Source organism: Schistocerca nitens, chromosome 1, assembly GCF_023898315.1.
Source record: "Schistocerca nitens isolate TAMUIC-IGC-003100 chromosome 1, iqSchNite1.1, whole genome shotgun sequence".
In the NCBI taxonomy this organism is placed as follows: Eukaryota; Metazoa; Arthropoda; class Insecta; order Orthoptera; family Acrididae; genus Schistocerca; species Schistocerca nitens.
In genome coordinates this window covers 957,070,139-957,093,275 of record NC_064614.1, presented here as the reverse complement: position 1 = coordinate 957,093,275, position 23,137 = coordinate 957,070,139, and the positions used below count along the sequence as shown (strand labels likewise).

At 44.2% G+C, this 23,137-nt stretch overlaps 1 protein-coding gene across 1 annotated transcript in view; it reads right to left on the bottom strand.

Moving 5' to 3' along the window:
• Window positions 1-8,932, bottom strand: part of LOC126194748 (syndecan) — a 273,357-nt gene extending 264,425 nt beyond the window's left edge. The window contains exon 1 of the mRNA XM_049933021.1: window positions 8,693-8,932. Coding sequence (XP_049788978.1) covers window positions 8,693-8,749 — 57 coding nt within the window. The 5' untranslated portion in view covers window positions 8,750-8,932. The remainder of the gene's footprint in view (window positions 1-8,692) is intronic.
• Between the last annotated feature and the right edge of the window lie 14,205 nt (window positions 8,933-23,137).

Sequence of the window (23,137 nt, the reverse complement as noted above, 5' to 3'; positions counted from 1 at the left end):
CCACTTCTTTTGAAAATGATGAACCCCAAAATAGATTGGCAAAAACCAGGTTTGTTTCCCCCTTAGCAATTTCTGATAGCTCGTACCTGCATAATTGACGGTCAGTTTGTTTGTTTTAACAGAAAAAAAACTTCACATTTAAGTAACATGAAGAAATGATCTCGTGTTTTATTCAAAAGCAAAATGTTCTCGAAATATTCCACTCCCGATCGTTGGTCGGATTAGGTGTTTAGCAGAACAAGGAAGAATATATATATACAGGGCGAAGAAAAAATTCGTGCACTCTGACTTCACAGTGCGATTCCTCACACACCAACAATACAAAAATGTCTGTCACAGAATTTTAGCCTGTGCATATTTCGAGCAGTAAATGTACGTTGAAGATTGCCAATACTGTAATCAAGTGTACGGTAACCATCTCTGTCAGGATATAGCAGTAGTGCTGTGCAGTTGATGGCGTTTTGAGTTAGGCTGCGGGAGATCGAGAGTTCGATTCTGGGTCGTTGCTTATTCGTTTTTATTTGCTAAAGTAGTCTGCGTGGTACGATATCTGGCGTCTTAATCATTATATAGCGATTACAGTGGATCTTCTACAAAACATTTCCAGTTACATACTACGAACACAGAAATGGAAGTACAATCTTTGTCATTGGTCGGCTTCTAAAGAAGCCTTTTGTACGTCGTGGACGTGAACTGTTTCGCGCCATTGCATCTACAAGATTCCAAACCTGTTTTCTGTATAACCTCACTGAATGGGCCCATCGAAATTATTTGCTAAGTACGTTCTGGTCCTATTGGTGACGTAAGGCCCTAACGAAATGTAATGGACCTGAACGTGGGACCAACGGAGGATGGTCTCGTACACATAACAAGTTTGGTATCTTGTGGATGCAGTAGTGCAAAACAATTTGCGCCCAACACGTGCACAAGGTTTCTTTAAAAGCTGACCAATGGAAACTATTGTATTTCAATTTCTGTGTTCGTAGTCCGTAACTGTAAATGTCGGTAACATTTTGTACCACTCTGACTACTTCTAGCAAAAAACTAGTCCAAAACGCAATCCACTGCACCAACAGCACAACAATACTGCCATATCCTGACAGAGGAGTTACCATACACCTGATTACAGTGTTGCCAGATTGCAAATCTTTGACGTCCATTTACTACTACAAATATGGGCAGGACCAAATTTTGCGACAGACATTTTTGTATTGGTAAAGTACAAATTCAACGGCTTTTTTGGGTTTTACCTTCCATTTATTGTGTTTGGCCACTGATTAACAAGCATAAGATATTAGTACATAACATGGCATCATGTTCCTTCATGCGTGTCACTGACTACATCCCTTGATGCTGTTGTATGCCTCAACAAGTGACACCGAAGAGTTGAAATAAATGTTACACGGGCAACTGTTTTGTAAGTTCGTGCAACCTTTTGTGTGTTCGGGAGGGGGGGGGGGGGGGGGGGAGAAGGAGAGGAGAATGGAACGTTTCATATACGATATATTTTTAATATTTAATATATGGAATACATCTGGCGTTGTAGTACCTACATTTAATAGGCAATCGATTTTTTCCAATTCTTTCTTAGTCTGTACTGTAGTGCTAGCATGTATATAACATGTGCTAAATAAATAAGTCGAAGTGTTACCAGCAAGCAAAATTGTGCGCTGGCCTACAAGAAAGAAGAAAGTAATATACAGAAACTGCAGAAAAAACGACGAAGCAGCAGGGGTATGCGGCAAATCCGAAATTTTTTCGCACACTTGTAACTGCACTAACTTGCTATCAAGTCTTTTTGCAATGATATAACAGCAAAGATTTACTACGACGGACTTAGCATTAGAATTAAGTGTAGTATAATATAGAAAAATAACAGTGGCTGAACCAGTTGCCAACAAGTGGCTGCATCCTAGCTGTGACACTTGTTGGAAAGCAGCTCTTCAAAGCTTAGAGTCCGGTTTATTCCAGGGATGAACTAAAAATTGCTATGATGGTTAAGAAACGTCTATACCAAATCCACGACACTTCCAAACAGAATCTATCTGTACTAGCCGTGTGATGACATTCCAAATGTACAAGGCGTTTTATGGGCAAACCTACGGTCTCCCGAGATCACGTGACCGGGCTGGCATTGTATGTTGACACAAAATCAGTTCTCCCCATCCGGATGCTTACTCCAGAGGTATTTATACTGTATGGTTCAAACCCACTACCTCCTCTCTCCTCGAGTCAGTGACAAACGAGATTCACCTATGGTTAAAACCGGCTTATAAACAAGTCGACGGCAACTACCAGTCAAGCAATTTGAAAATAACACACACTAGTTAACATATTTGGATAGTAAAGATCTCTCGGCCGAAAGTTAGTCTGAACAGTACACTGCTGTGGCGGGCATGGTTCTGTTTAAGCTGGACACCCTCTTGTTTCCCCGGGTCGAAATCCAGCTCTCTTCGTTGTAGAGGGGGACACTGACGCAAAGCACGTTTTGTAATGCACTTGGGAGAAATGACCGAACTAGCCTTGCAACTGCATGACGCCCTGCTTGAAAACCGGGCAGTGAAAATGAAACCAACATCCGCTCGCATACCATGTAGATGTGGAAAAAGCATACGGGCAAAGGAAGGGCTATACCGCTGCGACTTTAGTGTAAAAACCAAGCTGCTATCTCGCTTGCGAGCGCAAGGCCGTCTGCTGATCGATAACAGTACACTGCGGGCGTTGTAGTAGAATCACGACCTTGTGTCCTAAGGACGTCCGTTGTGTACAGCTGACTTTTCGAGCCACAACACAACTTATCATTCACACGAAAATACAAAATTTTCCAGAGAGAAAAAAAAAACCTTTTCATATGCACCCAACAAATACCAATGGGTCAATCAAGCCGCACAAAACTGGAGAAAAAAAAAGGTGCGAATATTTTAGCAGATCTAATTGAGAAGAGGAAGCTGTGAATGTAGTCAGTTGGGCGGAAAGAGCAAAAAGTCAGACGGCAGTGGCAGTGGCAGTGGTGGCGACTAACTGTTAATTAATGCACAGCATGACTCACGGGGCCGGTGATCGCTGGATGAGTAAATAAGTAAACGAGCGAGACTTACGAGTATCACTTTCAATCAAATTTCTTTTAACGACCGCGCGACGTATTTCGGAGTTATTTAATTCTCTGGTAATATGGACTTAAACTGCTGTTAATAGCTCATAACCGATTCCAGGAAGTAATGAGCGCCCGTAGGAAGCATCCTCATCTCCATCGCTGTGCAAATACAGATACGAGACAGCACCCGTATTTTACACACGTTCTTTGCCTCCATGTTTTAACGTGTTCCCATTCTGTTTTTAATAAAGTTTCAACGCAAACCTTAAACAGACTGCATCTCTGCATTTGTCTTCTAGAGAGCGGATGAATTACGTTAAGCGAAGTATGTAGTTTCATTACAGACCACAGTTAACTGTAATAGCTCGGTAGATTTAGTTACGAGCTCTAGCAACAGGAGAAACACTCCCGTTCTTTGCGTTCGTACAATTGTCACTAAAGATTCTACCTGTTTTTTTCAGTTCACGAGCTTAAGTGATCAGCTCGGAACACTATTTCTGCAGCACTAAATGTACAAAGCGAATAAGTAATTTATATACTTCCATAAACAATATGTCACTGCCGAACATAATGCCAATGTTTCCAGCATAACAAATAGCATCTACCACTATCCATCCCCACCTCAGATTATTTGAAGAGCCCAGCCAAAGTGGCCGAGCGGTTCTAGGCGCTACAGTCTGGAACCGCGCGACCGCTACGGTCGCACGTTAGATTCCTGCCTCGGGCATGGATGTGTGTTACGTCCTTAGGTTAGTTAGGTTTAAGTAGTTCTAAGGTCTAGGTGACTGATGACCTCAGAAGTTAAATCCCATAGTGCTCAGAGCCATTCGAACCATTTTTATTTGAAGAATCGAATTGCTATTTACAAAACGTCGTATCTCCTGCGCTATGTCTCGTACAAAGATGCAATTTTCCAGGCACATTTAGTTGTATATGTGGATATAGTCTTCAAAATGTGTTCCAAACAGAGTTGGTCGTACATCAGTAATAAATGAATATGACATGGCCGAAGCTGCAGTTTTACTGCACGGACGAAACAGTAGTATACGCGATAAACCTTTTCCTTATCGTCATTTTGTGAGGACGTCAGCGAGAAAAAGTTTCGAAAAAATTTCAAAGGATATGAAAAATTTGGTGATGTTCGCAAAGTGCTCTCATTCTCAGATATTGGATGAATACTGCGCGAGTAGTTTGCGCACTGGGTTACGCTGATTGAATTGATACACATACTTCTGTAACTGCAATACTTGAATTACTGTGTTAGGCGTTTGGTAATAAAGACAGATGATTACAATTTGATCGAAGTAGCTTTGTGACTGACGTTTCTGCGAGTCGAGTAGTAGGGGCCCAGCAGCCAGTCAGTCTGTTAGTTCTTCCTCCTGCGCCAGGTTCTCGCTGTGTTGCCTCTTTCGCAGGAACTTGCAGAGGCTCTAGTGTGGCTTGCTGCGCAACAGCCACACAGTCCCCCCTCCCCCTTCCCCGGAAATGCAATCAGTCATTGGCAAAGCTTTTTTATTTGATATATAACGTCAATTCAAACGAGTTAATAAATAGTAATGATACGCTGTTCCGAGAAAGCCTATTGTTTGGACCACTTCGGCGGTTTGCACTGCAAGTTACTTATTTCATCCAATAGCTCCTTCTTTGACCTAGCGAGGCCGAGTGGTTGCTGTTCTAGACCTCTCCACCGCAGAAACCTGAGTATGTCATTGGTTATCGAACCAAGTACCTCCGATTTATGGCCTGACTGTAAGATTCCAAGCCTTGAAGTTGTCGCGACTAAGTACCGACTGCGAGCAGTCACCACAACGCTACGCTCTAGATGAAGATAGAAAATTACTTCAGTGTGCGAGCCGGCCGTTGTGGCCGAGTAGGCGCTTCAGTCTGTAACCGCGCGACTGCTACGGTCGCAGGTTAGATTCCTGCCTCGGGCATGGATGTGTGTCATGTCCTTAGGTTAGTTAGGTTTAAGTAGTTCTAAGTTCTAGGGGACTGATGACCTCAGATGTTAAGTCCCATACTGCTCAGAGCCATTTGAACCATTTTTACTGTGCGATTCACCTACAAAAATCTAGTAAAAATTTGAAATGTATATATGGTACAGATTTCTGCAGTGTGTCTAAGCGTGTCACAAACGTGTTCTTAATTTTAACAAAGGCAAGCGCGACATATTTTCAATTGATAATTCTCGCAGTCGGAAAAAGTTTCTTACTTGCTCAACTACGCGATCACCAGCACCCGTACGAAGTCCCAATTTTTATACAGTCCATTTTTCCACAATCCAATTGAGTCACTGTCACAAATGATGATGATGAGGACAACACAAACACCCAGTCCCCGGGTAGAGAAAAATCCCCAACCCGGCCGGGAATCGAACCCGGGACCCCGTGGTCCAGAGGCAGCAACGCTAGTCAGTAGACCACAAGCTGCGGACATGGTGGCTGTAAATTGAGCATCTGCGGAAGGTGTCTGCAAGGGGTGAAGTGGGGACGAGTCACACCTCGCTTCCTTCCGCCCCGCGACTGAGTACGGTCGACGTTACTGGCCGACCAAAACATATTGTCTGGTTAGTTGACTTCATCGTCAACCTTGTTGCACCCGTGTTGACCATTTATAGTCTACCAGTTTCTTTTATTTTTTATGTACAAAATCAGTGAGGAAAAAGAGTCATTCTGTTGTAGAGGACGTAACGCTTGTACAATTTACACTGATTTACTAGCATGAAAACAAAATACAGAGACCTGAATACGAACAATATACAGCGAAGATCTGATGACGCTAACTGTGCTGATTTGCCACCGCACAAAGGTACAGGAAGTTTTGCAGATTTAACAAAACCTTGACCTATCATCGAATTACCCAGGAAACTTCTAGTGAAATCTGCATTCATGTATCACACCCACATTGTCAGCAAGGAAGTAACTGAATAAAATTAATCGTTTATCGTGAAGAAATAACGCACTTCAACAGTTGCACACGCAATACCTGTATTAATAAATTATTGCACAGCAGTCATCAAGTACAGTTCAACGGAGAATTTTAGATATTATTTCATATTCTTCAGTGAAGAGATGAGACGATCTAATATATTTGCGTCGCTCGAACCCCTTAATGTCAGTCACAGTCGCAGTGTTGACATAACTGCACTCACGAAAATGCTTCTAGAATGGCGCTTAGTATTCTGCTGCAGACTACGTCACAATGCAGGCCCAACTCGCCGCTACATTTCTGTTGCGCGCATTCTTCCCTCGTCATATGCGCAACTCAGCAGCCTCTGTTGTGAGCTGAAGAATTGTAAGTGGACACTTACTACTAACAAGGCACCTCCTTTGTGTACTGTCGTTAGAGTTCGGTTACAATCCACACAGCAAACATGTCGACCTATATATCTGGACTCGTGGAACAGCGCACGCGTGTTGGGTTTACTGCTTACTCTTGCACGGAGCAGGTCTGGCCGAACGATACTCTTGTTCGATTGAGCACGGTATTTCCCCATATGCGTTTGATACCGTATAGAGACTGCTAGCGCGGTGAGAGTGCAGTGGATACCCGAGAAACTACGAACTAGGCACAACAAGAAGCTACAGCTCTCCTTAATACGAGGGTTGGAACTTTAATAGTGGCAACTACTTATTTACAGCTCGTACAAAATAGATACGTGTTTCAAAGTTTTACTGACCTTCAAAAGTAGTCACCAGCATCGTGTATAACCCGTTGCCAGACATGTGGAAGTCTTAGAATACTCTTAGCAGTGCCAGTTGTGTTGACAGTTGGAGCGGCGCTGTCTATTGCCTGGTGAATTTGTAGCAGCTCTGAAGCGAACGCCGCGAAGTGTTTCCTTCAGTTTAGAAATAAAGTTGAAGTCACGACGGCTTAAGTCAGGGGAGTGTAGTAGGTGGTATAGCACTTAGCGGCCCCATGAGTCAAACAAATCGGTAACAGCTTGCACCGTACGTGCCTGACCATTGTCCTGCAAAATGATGGTCAGGTCCTGCAGAAAGTGTCACCACTTCTGTCTCTATGCTGTTCAGTTTTGGAACACAACCTACGACCAGCTTAGAGACAGAAGTGATGACACTTTCTGCAAGACCTGACCATCATTTCGTAGGACAATGCTCAAGCACGTACAGAGCAAGCTGTTACTGATTTGTTTTACTGATGGATCTGCAAAGTGCTATACCATCTACTGCACTCCACTGACCTAAGCCCTCGTAAGTTCAACTCGATTTCTAAACTGAAGGCAACACTTCATTCGCTACACATTTGTCGGGCAATAGACCGCGCCACTCAAACTGTCAACACAACTGCCACTGCTAAGAGTATCCTACTACTTCAAAATGGTCCAAATGGCTCTGAGCACTATGGTACTTAACATCTGACGTCATCAGTCCCCTAGACTTAGAACTACTTAAACCTAACCAACCTAACGACATCACACACATGCATGCCCGAGACAGGATTCGAACCTGCGACCGTAGCAGCAGCGCGGCTCCGGACTGAAGCCCTACGACTTCCACATTGCTGGAAACGGGTTATACACAATGCTGGTGACTGCCTTGAAGGTCAGTAAAACTTTGAAACCCGTATCTATTTTGTACGAGCTGTAAATAAATAGTTGTCACTATCAAAGTTCCTACCCTCGTATTTGACATTCTGCAAACACTGGAATAAGTAGCACTGAATCCTAGCATCACACAAACTCTTGCTGTATTTGTAACAGAAGTCCATACACTAGCAGTATGCATGGAAATAACAAAACAATTTTCTGATTTTTAGGTAAGGCTATTAGTTAACGGCGAAAACGTTCTCCTTCAAAAGTATTGCTTGATCGGCCCCAGTTACAATATTTTATTTGTTAAAGAGAGAATGTAATGATTTAGCGAGCGGGATGCAAGTTATCGCTTCGATCCGTTTTCGCATACTTAAATAACGGGTGAGATTAGCATCATCATTTAACCAACGGCCGGCCGAAGTGGCCGTGCGGTTCTAGGCGCTATTGTCTGGAGCCGAGCGACCGCTACGGTCGCAGGTTCGAATCCTGCCTCGGGCATGGATGTGTGTGATGTCCTTAGGTTGGTTAGGTTTAAGTAGTTCTAAGTTCTAGGCGTCTGATGACCTCAGAAGTTAAGTCGCATAGTGCTCAGGGCCATTTGAACCAAGCCATTTTAACCAACGCGTAAACAAGACTCACATGAAACGAGAAAGGAAATTCAATATTGAAACGAAATAAATATCACTAAACTGACTGTAATTCCTAACGTGAGAATGACAGCTGCAAGACTCGTCGTAGATGTATTACCAACAGACGTCGCTGCCTCGTGACTATGTTTTAGTTATTTATTAGTAGCTGTCGCTATGTGTGACCTCCCCTGTAGAAGACATTGCAGTCCGTGTTTCACAGTCACTTTTGTCAATAAAATCAATATTGAATTAGAAACGGTAAGGCACGTCGCAGAGGTAGTACCAAAACGAGTCGCTAGATCGAGCAGAATAAGAGACTTGTGGAGATGCGACGTAAGCTGCTGAGTCAAAAGTCGTATCGAAGCACAGCACTGGTACGCAGAGGCTGGCGCACAGTGGCGGCGCTGCGCGACGTACCGGCAGCAGCGCGACGAGCAAGCAGACGGCGAGGACGGCTTTGGAGCGGACGAGCATGACGGCGGCGCTGGCGGCTGGCGGCTGCGGGACGCACTCACTGACTGGTTGGACGGCTACTGCCTACTGGTTACGACCTCAGCGGGCAGGCCGGGGCCGGGGTCGCGGTCGGCAGGAAGCGCGCGATATCGGCGCTCGCGCACTCGCGGAAAGAAGCGCAAGCATGGAAAGGAAGGGCCCTCCCCTGCCAGATAACGTTCTGCGTAGCGCAGCTCCGGGAAGCGCGGCCGCGCCTAGCGGCCACGGGCCACAGCTGCGCAGCTGACCCGGGCCGCAGCTGTCCCGTCCGTCATCCCGCCGTCACGGACACCCCCCACCTAGGCGGTCGATACGTCACCGCCAGCTGACGTGTCCACGGCCGCGACTCTGCTCCGGCTCCACAGTCCGGTCGGCAGGCCGTCCGCTCCCAACAGGAGATGCCTCTGTAATACTAATCTGCATCACTGGCACGTCACGAGCACTTGTGGCTATCCGGACGAGCCAGGGCAATCATTCACTACTGGCCATTAAAACTGCTACACCAAGAAGAAATGCAGATGATAAACGGGTATTCATTGGACAAATATATTATACTAGAACTGACATGTGATTACATTTTCACGCAATTTGGGTGCATAGATCCTGAGAAATCAAAACCCAGAACAACCACCTCTGGCCGTAATAACGACCTAGATACGCCTGGGCATTGAGTCAAACAGAGCTTTTATGTCGTGTACAGGTACAGCTGCCCATATAGCCTCAACACGATACCACAGTTCATCAATAGTAGTTACTGGCGTATTGTGACGAGCCAGTTGCTCGGCCACCATTGACCAAACGTTTACAACTGGCGAAAGACCTGGAGAATGTGCTGGCCAGGGTTGCATTCGGACATTTTCTGTATCCGGAAAGGCCCGTACAGGAACTGCAACATGCGGTCGCGGATTATCCTACTGAAATGTAGGGTTTCGCAGGGATCGAATGAAGGGTACAGCTACGGGTCGTAACACATCTAAAATTCAACGTCCACTGTTCAAAGTGCCGTCAATGCGAACAAGAGGTGACCGAGACGTGTAACCAATGGCACCCCATACCATCACGCCGGGTGATACGCCAGTATGGCGATGACGAATACACGCTTCCTATGTGCGTTCACCGCGATGTCGCCAAACACGGATGCGACCATCGCGATGCTGTAAACAGAGCCTGGATTCATCCGAAAAATTGACGTTTTGCCATTCGTGCACCCACGTTCGTCGTCGAGTACACCATCGCAGGCGCTCCTGTCTGTGATGCAGCGTCAAGGTTAACCGCAGCCATGGTCTCCGAGCTGATACTCCAAACTGCTGCAAACGTCGTCGAAGTGTTGCAGATCGTTGTTGTCTTGCAAACGTCCCATCTGTTGACTCAGGGATCGAGACGTGACTGCACGATCCGTTACAGCCATGCAGATAAGATGCCTGTCACCTCGATTGGTAGTGATACGAGGCCGTTGGGATCCAGCACGGCGTTCCGTATTACGCTCCTGAACCCACCGATTCCATTTTCTGCTAACAGTCATTGGATCTCGACCAACGCAAGCAGCAATGTCGCGATACGATAAACCGTAATCGCGATAGGCTACAATCGGACATTTATCAAAGTCGGAAACGTGATGGTACGCATTTCTCCTCCTTACACGAGGCATCACAACAACGTTTCTCCACGCAACGCCGGTCAACTGCTGTTTGCGTATGAGAAATCGGTTGGAAACTTTCCTCACGTCAGCACGTTGTAGGTGTCGCCACCGGTGCCAACCTTGTGTGAATGCTCTGAAAAGCTAATCATTTGCATATCACAGCATCTTCTTCCTGTCGGTTAAATTTCGCGTCTGTAGCACGTCATCTTCGTGGTGTAGCAATTTTAATGGTCGGTAGTGTATAAAGGAGAACTGAGGTGTACATCCTCGTCCGCATGAACTGATCGACGTCCTCCGGGCGTTTGGATTTATTCGTCTCCGTAGTCTAACGGTTAGCGTGGCTGCTTTAGGTGCGGAAAGACCCGATGTAGGGAGTCTGGAACGGGATCAATTCAGCCCTTGCGACAAGCTGCTTGAATAAAGATGCAATGGCTTCATCATGACTCACCTACTGGCAATAACGGCAGGACGGCTTGGCAACATGGTGATTACAAGTCCCACGTATTGCCTTGTAGGCAACAGTACACCAGGCCGAACCTCCGACTCTAAGCTAAGCCGCTTCGAATCCTAGTCATGGAAGAAATAACGCTGATTCACGTCATTTGTTCCCCCTATCATTTTCTTGCAGGCTTAGAAACAGTATCAGTGACGCTATTCATTAGAAGGAAAACCAGAAATCATATACACTATCTGACCAAGTATCTGGCCAGCTGTACGTTATGCGGAAATGAATACTAGATGTTACGAGTATAAAAGGAGGCGGGGAAGGAAATAACAGCAGAATGGGTCGGTCACATGAGGTGACTTTGAACGTGAACTAATCACTGGATGTCACCTGAGTAACAAATCCATCACTGTCCTTATAGTCCTCCTAAAGCCGCCCAAGTCGACTGTTGGTGATGCCGGCCGGAGTGGCCGTGGGGTTCTTGGTGCTACAGTTGGGAACCGCGAGACCGCTACGGTCGCAGGTTCGAATCTGCCTCGGGCATGGATGTGTGTGAGGTCCTTAGGTTAGTTAGGTTTAAGTAGTTCTAAGTTCTAGGCGAATGATGACCTCAGATGTTAAGTCGCATAGTGCTCAGAGACATTTGAACAATTTTTTTGTTGGTGATGTGATTGCGAAATGGAAACGCGAAGGAACAAACATGGCTAAAGCAACACCAAGCAGACCTCGTGAAATGACGGACGGGAACTGTGAAGGATTAAGGGGGCTGGTTGTAAAAAATCGCACGGAATCCGCGGAAGGAATCACTCTTGAGTTCCAAAGTGTCACCAGCAGCCCACACAGCACAATGACTGAGCGTAGAGAGTTGCAAAAAATCAGGAATAATGGTACAGCAGCTGCTCACAAACCATACATTTCTGTAGTCAACGTTACGCGACGCTTGATGTGGTATAAATAGCGATGCCATGGACAGTGGATGACTGTAAAAAGAGTGATTTGTGGAGGACTGTATAAGTGTGATTTGGAGAGACGAATCTCGCTATACGCTGTGGCAATCCGATGGAAGGGTTTGAGTTTGGTCAATACTTAGAAAACGTTACCTGCCGTCATGTGTAGCGCCACCAGTGAAGTACGGGGGAGGTAGTGTTACGGTATGGGAATGTTTTTCGTGATTGGGGTATGTCCCCATCATTGCGCTTATGAAAAAGTTAAATGCGGAAGGATATGAACGCATCAGCATGACAATGCACCCTGTCATAAGACAGTGAGTGAATGGTTTGTGGACTGTAACATTTCTGAAATGGATCGGTCTGTCCAGCGATCCGACCAGAACGCCACTGGGACGGGTTAGAACGTCGGCCTCGCTCTAGACCGTACCAATCAACACCACTACCTGCTCTTGAGGAAGTATGGACTGTCATTTATCGACATGCATTCAGACACTTCATTGAGACTGTCCCCAGCAAAGTTCAAACCGTCATAAAGGCGAAGGCTGGACACGTCCCTTATTAATATCGACTGACAGGCGTCCGGATCATTTTAATCACAGCGTGTAGATCACCAGTTTGCACGAATGGTGTGTTGATCAGCGCATCAGCAATGTCCGTATTGTTCTAAAATCTGATAAAGCAGTCATCTATGTAGGCCGGGATGATACTGATCTTGCTATATCCAGTGGAGTGGCCTACAACCGTTATAACAGCAACATTCGACTAATATTTACACAAAAGGCAGTTCTCTCGGTTTCTTCTTTGATGACACTCCTGTTGTGCTAGGGTGCACATATGATGGGCGCACTTCTGTAGTGCCCCCACTTCTACGCAAGATGAGGTGGAAAGTCGCATACGCGAACTGTCAGCTAATCATGTTAATTTTTGATCTTATAGTTTCAACAATGGAAAATCCAGGATGGAATGTAACAATGTCGCGTATCTGCGACTCAGTATCACCGCTATATGGCGAGCAGCATTGATATTAACAGTTTCTATGTTTAGGATGACGGTTGCGATGCTCATTGTCAGCCAAATTTGGTTACTGCTAGACTAGCGTGAAAACCAGTGTACGGGTGTTAACCCGACTTGCGGATTACATACGGAAGTGGCACAAACCTCCCTGTCATCCCTGAGTCATAGGCTATAGGAGCAGCACAACAACATTGTTATCCAGAAATCAGTCCCCCCCTACAGAACGCGCGCTGGCTGAAAAATTTGTCTTCAGATACACCTATCGACTTCCTCGTGCTTCTAGTCACATGCAACACCCTGCTAAGTTTTCAATTCTTTCCAAATTCATCAACTCATGGATTCTGCGCCTGACAGTCGGATACGTATGCCATTCTTTTCTCTGTCACTGCTTTGATACTGCCTTTCTTAGACATCCCATATAACATGTCTTCTTCATCTGCTTACAAGGTAAACTGTCTATCTCACCTCCGCCCCCACCTCTCAGATTTAGTGGTGCAATGGTCCAGTGGATATCCCGCCAAAAACTGGACACAGATCAAGCACGAAAAACAAGAAGAAGGTGTACTGAACTGTTGGAAAAGAAGCAAAGCTAGAAAAAATGAACGGTTCAAGTTCAATATGTGTGATAACATCGAGCGCACTGCAAGAATCACGACGTTGTGATGTGTGGTCACCGTGTTTGACTGGGAAGCGGAGATTCGTGTTCAAATCTCGCTCATGCCCCATATTTTTCACAATATTATGAACTTCCATCCGGTCACCGACGTGTCTGTTCTCCTTCTCCAGTCTCATAGCGCACACTGATTTTACAACATGAGTCATGTGGTAAAAATATATTACCATCGCAAGTTGATGTGATGAATAGTGAGAGTAGGTGATATGTCTCTTAGACGTCTCACAGAAATGAAAACATCAAATAATCGGATGTGAACTATGTTACAACAAAGCAATTCAAGAGTCACAACTTCCGAAACGGAACGCAAGATCCATAATGTGTGGGACTTGCGTAGAAGAAAGAGGAGGTACGTATGTCTGTAGGTCCCTTCCTTACATCTCGCTGTTGGAAACGGACATTAAACCACGACACAAACACCGATTTGAATACAGCAAATAGACACGTCAAGGACCGGACAGACAGTTCAGTTCATAATTTTATGAAAAAAATATTGGACGCCAGGGAGATTTGAACACGGACTTCCTGCTCCGGAGTCCAACGCGCTGAGCACATAATCACGACGCCGCAGTTGTTCGCGTTCGCTCGATGTTGCACATCTTGAGCTTGTACCGTTCACTGTTTCGAGTTTTCTTCTTTTTTTCCACAGTTCAGTATGTCTCATTCCCGTTTTCATGCTTGATCGGTGTACAGTTTTTCACGAGCTATCCACTTGGTGATCTTACCACTAAACCTGAAGAGGGGTGCGTTGGGGGAGTTTCCCTTGTTAGTTTTCACGACGCTTTTAATTATCCGTTCTTTAACTGGTGTTTGTTCGCTGTTTCCATTCTTCTCCACTTCTAACTGTTTCAAGGATGCTTCTCACTGCATTCCTTTCGAAGATATCATGTTTATTTCTATTAACCTCACTGTTCATGTTTCGGAGCCATAAATTACACTTAGCCACTTTTTTTTTCGTTTTCATGACGATCTCACTGCACTTTGCAAACCAAAAACATAATACTTGTATAGCCTCCTTTACAGTGAAATGCAATTTTTGCGTTCGGTGAATCACGTTGCTGGATTTCTTCATTTCTCCACTGATTTGAGAAATTATTTCACTACAGGCAAGGGAGACTTGCCTTGCTCGGTCACTAACTGATGCATGTATTTACGTTGCCTTGCCTTCACTTACATGCAGTCCTACGTTTACAATTTATTATATGATGCCACCAAGTAGATCTCTGATTTGTTTGAATATGAAAGTATTTCACCAACCGTTAAGTAACTGTCCTATTAGTCACACGCGATCTTGCGTTGGCAAAACATACATGCTGTAAGAAACTAATGCTGTTTCAAATTGGAATAGCATTCAACGAAGTATCTAAGGTATTGTAACGTAATGACGAGAGCCTGTAAATGTGCAAGTTTTTAGATAGTGAGTTGTAGCGTCTTGAGAACTGAACGTATATGCACATATCGTGTGGCAGCCGTCGGGAAACGGTCAACGATGCGAGTGCGCCCAGAGCACATCTGTCGACACTGACTGATGACTCACCCATCTCGTCCACATCTGCTGCTCTAGTTCCAGCAGAGTGCACCGTCTTGCGTTTCTTCTTTCTATCATTCTCAGAAGTGTACAAAGGGTACTTACGTCTGCCCGGTTGAAATCGCCCTTTCGTCTGTTCTCGAAGCTTGCGTAGCGTCGCGCGAAACCACACTTGTGGCTGCGGTCAGAATCTAAAGATTCGATCGTAGTGCCGCGGCCGTGTGGACACAAACCGCACGGCGGTACCCGTGCGCCTGTCAACCTGCACTTCTCTGATGGAAGTGAATGCAGCCGTGTGCTAAGCAGTCAAATCGCCCACCGTTCTGGTGTCCGTGCAGTCGGCCGACTACGGACACGCCACTGGAAACTTGCACTATATTTCATTACAAATTGAGTGCCTATGACTGGGTGCACGCGTACTGCCACGAGTCTTGCGTCGACACAACCGCCGCACCATAATCACAGCTGAAAGTCGTCCTCACAGAGGACGAGACAGCTACCGTTCAAGTGGACGCGAACAGGATATGCGACTTCACCAGAGACAGTGCCGTCGGCACGCGACACAAGATGGTTAACGCTAATATGCGCTCTCAATCGGCAATTGTCGGCTTTGTTTGGCTCGATAACCACCCAATTTGCGTACAAAAATGGAGGCGCGTAAAATTCCTATGTTAGCTCGATTCAAACTCACGATTTTCTCCCTAGTCTGTGTGTTACTCATGTTCTGTCTGTAGTATGCATCAATAAAATCTTGAGTATCCACGAACACCCAATGAAAAAGGGAAAATACGGAAATCAGCTTCTACAAGTTAATAAAATCGAACAAATTCATTCCTAACAGAGACCGCACTTACATGTATATTTACGCAACATGTAATACCACAGAGCTTATTTCTATTTATTTAATAAGAAAGCCCCACAATCTTTTAGAAAGCGCGAAAGTGGGAAAGAATCTGGATACAGCGGGACGCGAACCCGCTACCCATGTAAGCGTACTGTCATATCGCTGGGTCGGTTGAGGAGTATCATTGCGGGCAGCGCGTTTTGCAGATTCGAGCACGGGACAAGGAACTGTTGTCTTGTGGGTAGCTCTGCATGTGAGAGACATTGTTGTTATTGAAGTTGAAGTGTTGCTACAAGTGGTATTACAGTGAAGTGCGTAATGATGTAATTAACAATGAGCGATGCCGCCGATAACGTATTTGTGTATCCTCTCCTTGTGTGTCGCACCGTACATCAATCATCCGCGCCGTGTTTGGACTCTCAGAATGAACTAATGTCGATCACCATTATAGTTTACCACGAAAGAGAGCATTCAAGTGCCAGTGTCTTCTAGTGAGCGTGAGAACGTGCGTTCCGTCATCGCGTTCCGCATCATCAAAAATCAGACGCGCTCGCGACGGTTACGCGCTCGCTCGAACAAGTGAGAACCGGGAACTGAAAAATTCCCTCTATGAACAGTGTTATGTCATTACTAATGTCAAGGAGGACTGGTACCAAATATCTGTGTATGCGTGACGAGCGTAAGAACTTTCGTTCGATCATTCGGCTTCCGCATCATTGACAATCATCCGCGCCCTGTTCGGTTACGCGTACACTCCTCCAAGTGACATTGTGGACAGATAATCATCAAGAATGTTAATTGGGATAAGCAGTTATGACTTAGAATATAAACTGTGCAAGCTGTGATCTCTCATCGTCTCAGAATATAGATGTTCATACTAGACGCAGACAATGTTGTGCTTAACGTTGAGTGGCCGCCCTAAGGCAAGCCAGCAGCAGTGTGGAGCAAAAAAGTACGACCGCCACGGGATCATCAGGTACGTGGTTTGGACAGGGCGCGCGGTCACGAAACGAGAAGCGACAACCAGTTAAAGAGTTGTACCCCCGGGCGTGTTACACCCACTGTTTCGTAATGTCGAGCCCCTACCAATTACACTTCGCTGCAAGCTCCTACCAATTACACTACGCTGTAGTTCTACAATGAGCGACCTGGTATTTTATGTTACGGCCTTCTGGAGACTTTACTCGCAGATATTTTATTAACTACTATTTAATTCTAATACTCTAAATCCTACCAAGAACGATACGTTTTTGATGCGTCTTCGTATGTGCCATTGCCTCAGAACGGTGTACTTTCCTACCACACGAATTTCAAGACGAAAACAGCTAAATACGAACTTGCCTCTCGCAAGTTCTGCTTATAAAGCAGAGAGCGTTCTTGCTTCGTATTGATTCTACTTTACGTGACACGTTGCCGAAATATCGCAGCATTTATTTTGCGTTTCACGTGACGAAATGGCTCCTCAACATGAAACGGCCGGAACTGACGTAACAAACCCATAGAGCTCCTTATCAGCATTAGCCAACTGGTCCCGCCTTTTTGGCGACAAGCAGAGCGCGAGACAAATTACGGCAAGTATTAGTCCGCAGATGTAGTCTGAAAGGTTTATTGGCGGACCCGGGTTAACTGGCTGCACTACTGTACACACTAAATCTGTTTACATAAGGGTCGCCCGCCGACCTTTAACCCGACAGACAGGGTTCAACTTGACTATTTGAAAGCCAATAGTTAACGTCTACATACTTCTGAAGCCACCGTAAGTTGCGTCGCGGAGGGTACCCTGTGCGACCACTAATAATTTGTTTTCCTGTTCCACCCGCAGACTGAGCGAGGGAAAAACGACTGTCCACACGCCTCCGTATGAGCCCTAATTTCTCGTTTCTCATCTTCGTGATCCTCACGCGGAAAGTACGTCGGCGGCAGTACGATTGTTTTGCAGTCAGGTTCAAATGCCGGTTGTCTAAATTTACTCAACAGTGTTCCTCCAAACTAACATCGTCCTCCCTCCATGCATTCCGATTAGAGTTCCCGAAACACCTCCGTAACACTTGGATGTAGTTCGAAACTATCGTTAACAAATCTAGCAGCCCGCTTCTGGATTGCTTCGATATCTTCCTTCAATAGATCCTCCTGCGGATCTCTAACACTCGAGCATTTCTCAAGAACGAGCCCCACTAGCGTCCTATACGTGGTCTCCTTTACAGATGAACCACATTTCCCTAAAATTCTCCCAACAAACCGAAGTCTTGTGTGAAACAGAACACTGCTAAAGCTATTTCCCAGTCATCCGCATTAACTTACATTTTTCCACATTTAGAGCCAACAAGAACTTTTGTCTAAGTCATCTTTTATCATCCTATAGACGCCAATCTTCGCCACCTCCCCGTACACCACAGCATGATCAGCAAACAAGCCCTATGGTAATCCAACTACTATCACGATTGCGAGACCCAACCAGTGGAGTGGAAAACGTACTTCGCTTAACAGTTCCTACACCAAATACAACGGGTCCTTCGTAGTTTCCCATTGCTATTCTCCACTAGAAGGAATCACGCATTCAGTTCAAAATCAAGAGAGAAACAGCCACCCAGAAGCATCAGTGAATTCGAATACTAAAGAATACAAAGTTTTGTTATACACACTCCTGTTTAATTTTACGATAAATTCCTTTTCAAAATTTGTTAAAATGGCTCTGAGCACATCTGAGGTCATCAGTCCCCTAGAACTTATAACTACTTAAACCTAACTAACCTAAGAACATCACACACATCCATGCCCGAGGCAGGATTCAAACCTGCGACCGTAGCAGCAGCGCGGTTCCGGACTGAAGCGCCTAGAACCACTCGGCCACAGCGGCCGGATCCTGGTAGAGTAAAACTGTACGAGATACGAAGTTCGAATACCGGTCCGGTGCACAGTTTTATTCTGTCGTTTAGACAACTGTTTCACATTCCTTAAAGATGATATTCGCCTACTAACAGCGATATTTAAATCTGTGGTACATTGTTTTCGTATCTAACGTGTTAATTTGCGAAGTACGCGCATTTAACCACCATTGATTTAAATTCTACGCAATTGCCGTAGCAGAAACAAGTCATTTACGATGTTTTCTGCATTTAATTAACACATGGACGTTCTTAAGAAGTTCGGTTTGATTAACTACAGATAACGTGTGCTATCTGTAGAGTTCTGCTGCAACTGACCACATGCCAAGTTTATCGTTGTAGCCGCACATCGGGATCACAGTAAACTTCAGTTGTGTGGTTTCGGGGACGAAGGTATTTTCTTATCGGGGGAATAACTATTTCGTCGGTTTCTGTAACTTAAGGGCAGTTAGAACGGGAATTTTTTTCACATTTTAGGATTTTCATCTCATTATAAAATTTGCAGTTTTCCAAATAAAATGATTATATCTATATCACTTATAAACTCAGATGGGACTATTTTTTTTTTTTTCATACAATCTACACCAGTTGGAAACGTTAAAATTTTTACGTGCATTACTTCAAGATCTAATAAAATCGGTAATTTTTTTTATATAGAAGGCTATAGATTGCTGTGTTATAAAGGTTAACAGTGTTGGTCATGTCCAGAGGAGGATGGGCACCAGACTGAGGAAGTTGAAACAAAGTTTGAGAGACAAGAAACTTTCTTATGGTAAAACCTTAAGAGGCAGGCTGACAGACAAAATGATTGATGAACTACAGCAGTATTACGGAATGGCCATTAGAAATAATACTGATTATTTGTTGGAAATGAAGCAGAGTATGGGCTACCTTCTTCCAGAGACTGTCAACCGATGAAAAACCAGTAAGCCCTCCTGGACCTGATTCATGGAACAATTACCGCAATTCCCAGTGCTCAAACAGTTCATACAGTCATAAACATTCCATCCCAGCAGCAGTCATGGATATCATAAAACCTATTTACAGAGACCTGAAAAATCCTGAATTACTGAAGAAGTGTCTGCATGGTCAGACTCAAAATTCCAATGAGTCTTCCAATAATCTTATATGGACTCGCTTACCAAAAAATGTTTTTGTTGGAATGAAGACACTAAAGTGGGGGGGGGGGGTCAGTGATGCTGTTATTGCTTTTAATGATGGAAACATTGATAGGGTGAAAGTGCTACAGCATATGGGAATTAATCCTGGAGCAAACTGCATCAGAGAACTTGAACGGATGGAGAAGATTCGCATTGATAAAGCAGGGTATGCAGCACAGTTGGCCACTAAGGAGTCCAGAAAGAAGAGAAAACTTGGAAAAATATCAAGAGGATTATACACAGTATGTTGCAGTGCGCTTCCGAGTGACTAAAAATAAAAAAAAATTAAGCGTATATTAAGTGAGTTACAGTCTTTTGAAACTTTAGAAGCCATTTCTGAAAATTTACATTTTCTGCTGCATTTTTCCCTAAATCTCAGAAACCGCTTCGAGTAGAGTATTCTAATTTTCAGGGAGTAATAACATACATATCATAAGTCTACTGAACTAAAAGAAGAACATACATGTTATGCATAATTAAAAGTATTTAGGGTAACGTACAAAAGTACACAAAATTTTAACCGTGTAATTAAAAAATTGTATTTCCGAAAACAGTGGCTGAAATGCAATTTTTGCAGTTCAGTAGACGCAGAACATACAGTTTAATGTCCTGTAAAAGTTTCATGTCAATGGCTACAGTGGTTCCTGAAATACAGGGAAGCCAAGTCACTACATTTAACATTGTCGGGATAGGGTGTTCCAACTCCCCGTAAGTGTCCGTAAAGCGTTACTCAGTACCTCGGAGAAATGAGAACCGATTCAGTATTCAGATAATCGGGTATCACAAATCCTAAAAATGATGTTCTACCTGTAGTTCATCTCCCACCCATTTCAAATATAGGGTAGACAATGCATTTTGAGTAATTACACTGTAAACTCTTTCGCTGCTAATATTTTTACTCTGCGTTAATTGAATTTAAGATGATAAAAATAGTGAAAACGAACATGACAATGTCAATTTAATGATTATAAAGAATCCGCCTCGATCGAGGCGGTTTCTTTATAATCATTAAATTATTCACGATTGCTGACGCGCTGCAATGTTAAGAGTTCACAATGGCAATTCTCTTTAGAAATGCGTCGTGCGCAGGTTAAATTAAACAACCAAAAGTCAGAGGTGGGAGTGAAACAGAACATAAAAAACACTTTTAAGGTATCCAATACTATATTGCATAGCTGCTTGCGAACGAAAAATCACTGATCAACGTTCAGTCACTGTAAACCACCTTACTTTTCTATGTTTTCAGGAAGGAAGTTCACTGGCAGTATTAACATTCTACCGAAACAATTTTGAGTGAGCAAGACGCAACAACGTTTTACAAGCGGGGAATATATATACAGAGTAAGAACTGTGTAATAGTTGTACAACCAAGTCGCGAACATTTATTTATTGTACACACTAACTACTATTTCTTCTCGTTGTCAAACATGTGTAATGCCGAGACAATATGCTAGAAGACAATTTTAAACGTGGATCCGTTCTTAAGTACAACACCACTCCGAAGCGACAGACTGGTGAACGGCATTCCAGGCGACCGCCATGCGCACAGACCCTACCCCCACTATGAGTCGGTCGTAAGCAGCCACGATTAGGCAGTTCTTGGAGCGGTGGTGCCGTGGCACGGGTTACCAGTAGCGGAGAATTTCTCGTCAAGTCCGCAGGGCTTCGGCGAAAGAACCATATCAGAACGAACCATTTCGATGGAATAAATTACTGACGCAAAACTTATTCATACTTCGTACTGGGAAAGCAACATGTAATGGCTGCAATAGAACTTAAGGGGACATTGTATGTCCTACGCCGCCAATGTTAAATTATCGTATTTTGTGAGCCATTATCTTGGAAACTTTTAACACACCAACTTACAGTTTCCCATAATTATTGAATGCACCGTTCTAGATACACTAAACTAGAATTAGTACTAAAACTGTATTGCAGGGCATGATATGTTTTTTTTCTTCTAACACTCAATTTTTTGACAGAATTCTGTAAACAAATGAACATAAAAACAAAAAACTCCGGGTATTTTAATTATCACATTTGGCATGCTGTGAAAATACCATCAGTATTTTTTTTAGGAAATGGGTCATTTATTGCAAAAAATGTAGTTCACAGTTACTGAGGTTTAAAACTTTTTTTATTACAAATTCTTATACAGACTTACATTTCTGCGCCTTTTATGCACTAGAATTGTCATGTGTCGTGCCTGTGTCTTCTTCAGTGTCAAAACAGCCCAGTGCTTGCCTTCTCCAATTCTTTCTTGCTTCTTTTCTCATTTGCTGAGCAGCTAATTCTGCTTCACGTAGACGAGGCTCGTCCAGTTCTTGCAGTCCTTTGGCTGTGTTCTGTCCAATTCCTACCCCCACATCTCCAGACCCCGTAAGTCTTTCATAGTTTCCACCATTAAAAGTTATTACAGCATCAGACACTTAACTTTAGAGTCATAAGGACAACAAATACATTTTTAGGCACACGGCACCACACAACATTATTGAAGGACTCATTCACATTCTAGGTCTTCCCATGTAAACTCTTTAGTATCTCAGGATTTGCCAAATCTCTGTAAATAGGTTTGATTGGCTCCATTACTGACAAAGTAAGACGATGTTTATGTGCAAATTCATGCAGGGTGCCAGAAAATTCAACTTGCCTATATTTACACCATGTGTGTGGTGGAGGTGGACACAAAGCATGCCATGGCTCTTCATCAGTTGATATTCGATGAAAGAAAGTGCTTCACACAGCTCTTTTCATCTTCTCTAAATTGTCACAGCTACTTTTACGCTTAGTCATTTTATTTACGTATAAAAAGCAATAGAAGTTAGCTTACTACAAAAATAGCAGATAATCACACTACTTTCAACGAAAACTAGTATCAGAAACAAAAGACTGATTTGTTTATTCGTAATGCCAACTTCTGAGACGTAGCAGTAGGCACAAAACAAAGCCATTCACAGCCTTCTAGACTGTGTAGTTCCCAAGATATGACTGCTCTACTGTGGCAGCATACGCGTAGCCGCGAAATTTGAAAGTATTATTTGAAGGTCCCTCAACTGTATGATTTTAATGTATATCTATTTGCGAATGAGCCCATTAGTAGTGACCATAGGATTGGAACCTGCGACCGTAGCAGCAGCGCGGTTCCGGTCGCAGCGGCCGGCACCATGTCCGCAACACCGGCGCATCTCGTCTACGTAAGACTTGTGTTACAGTCGAAAGAGACTGCACAGTA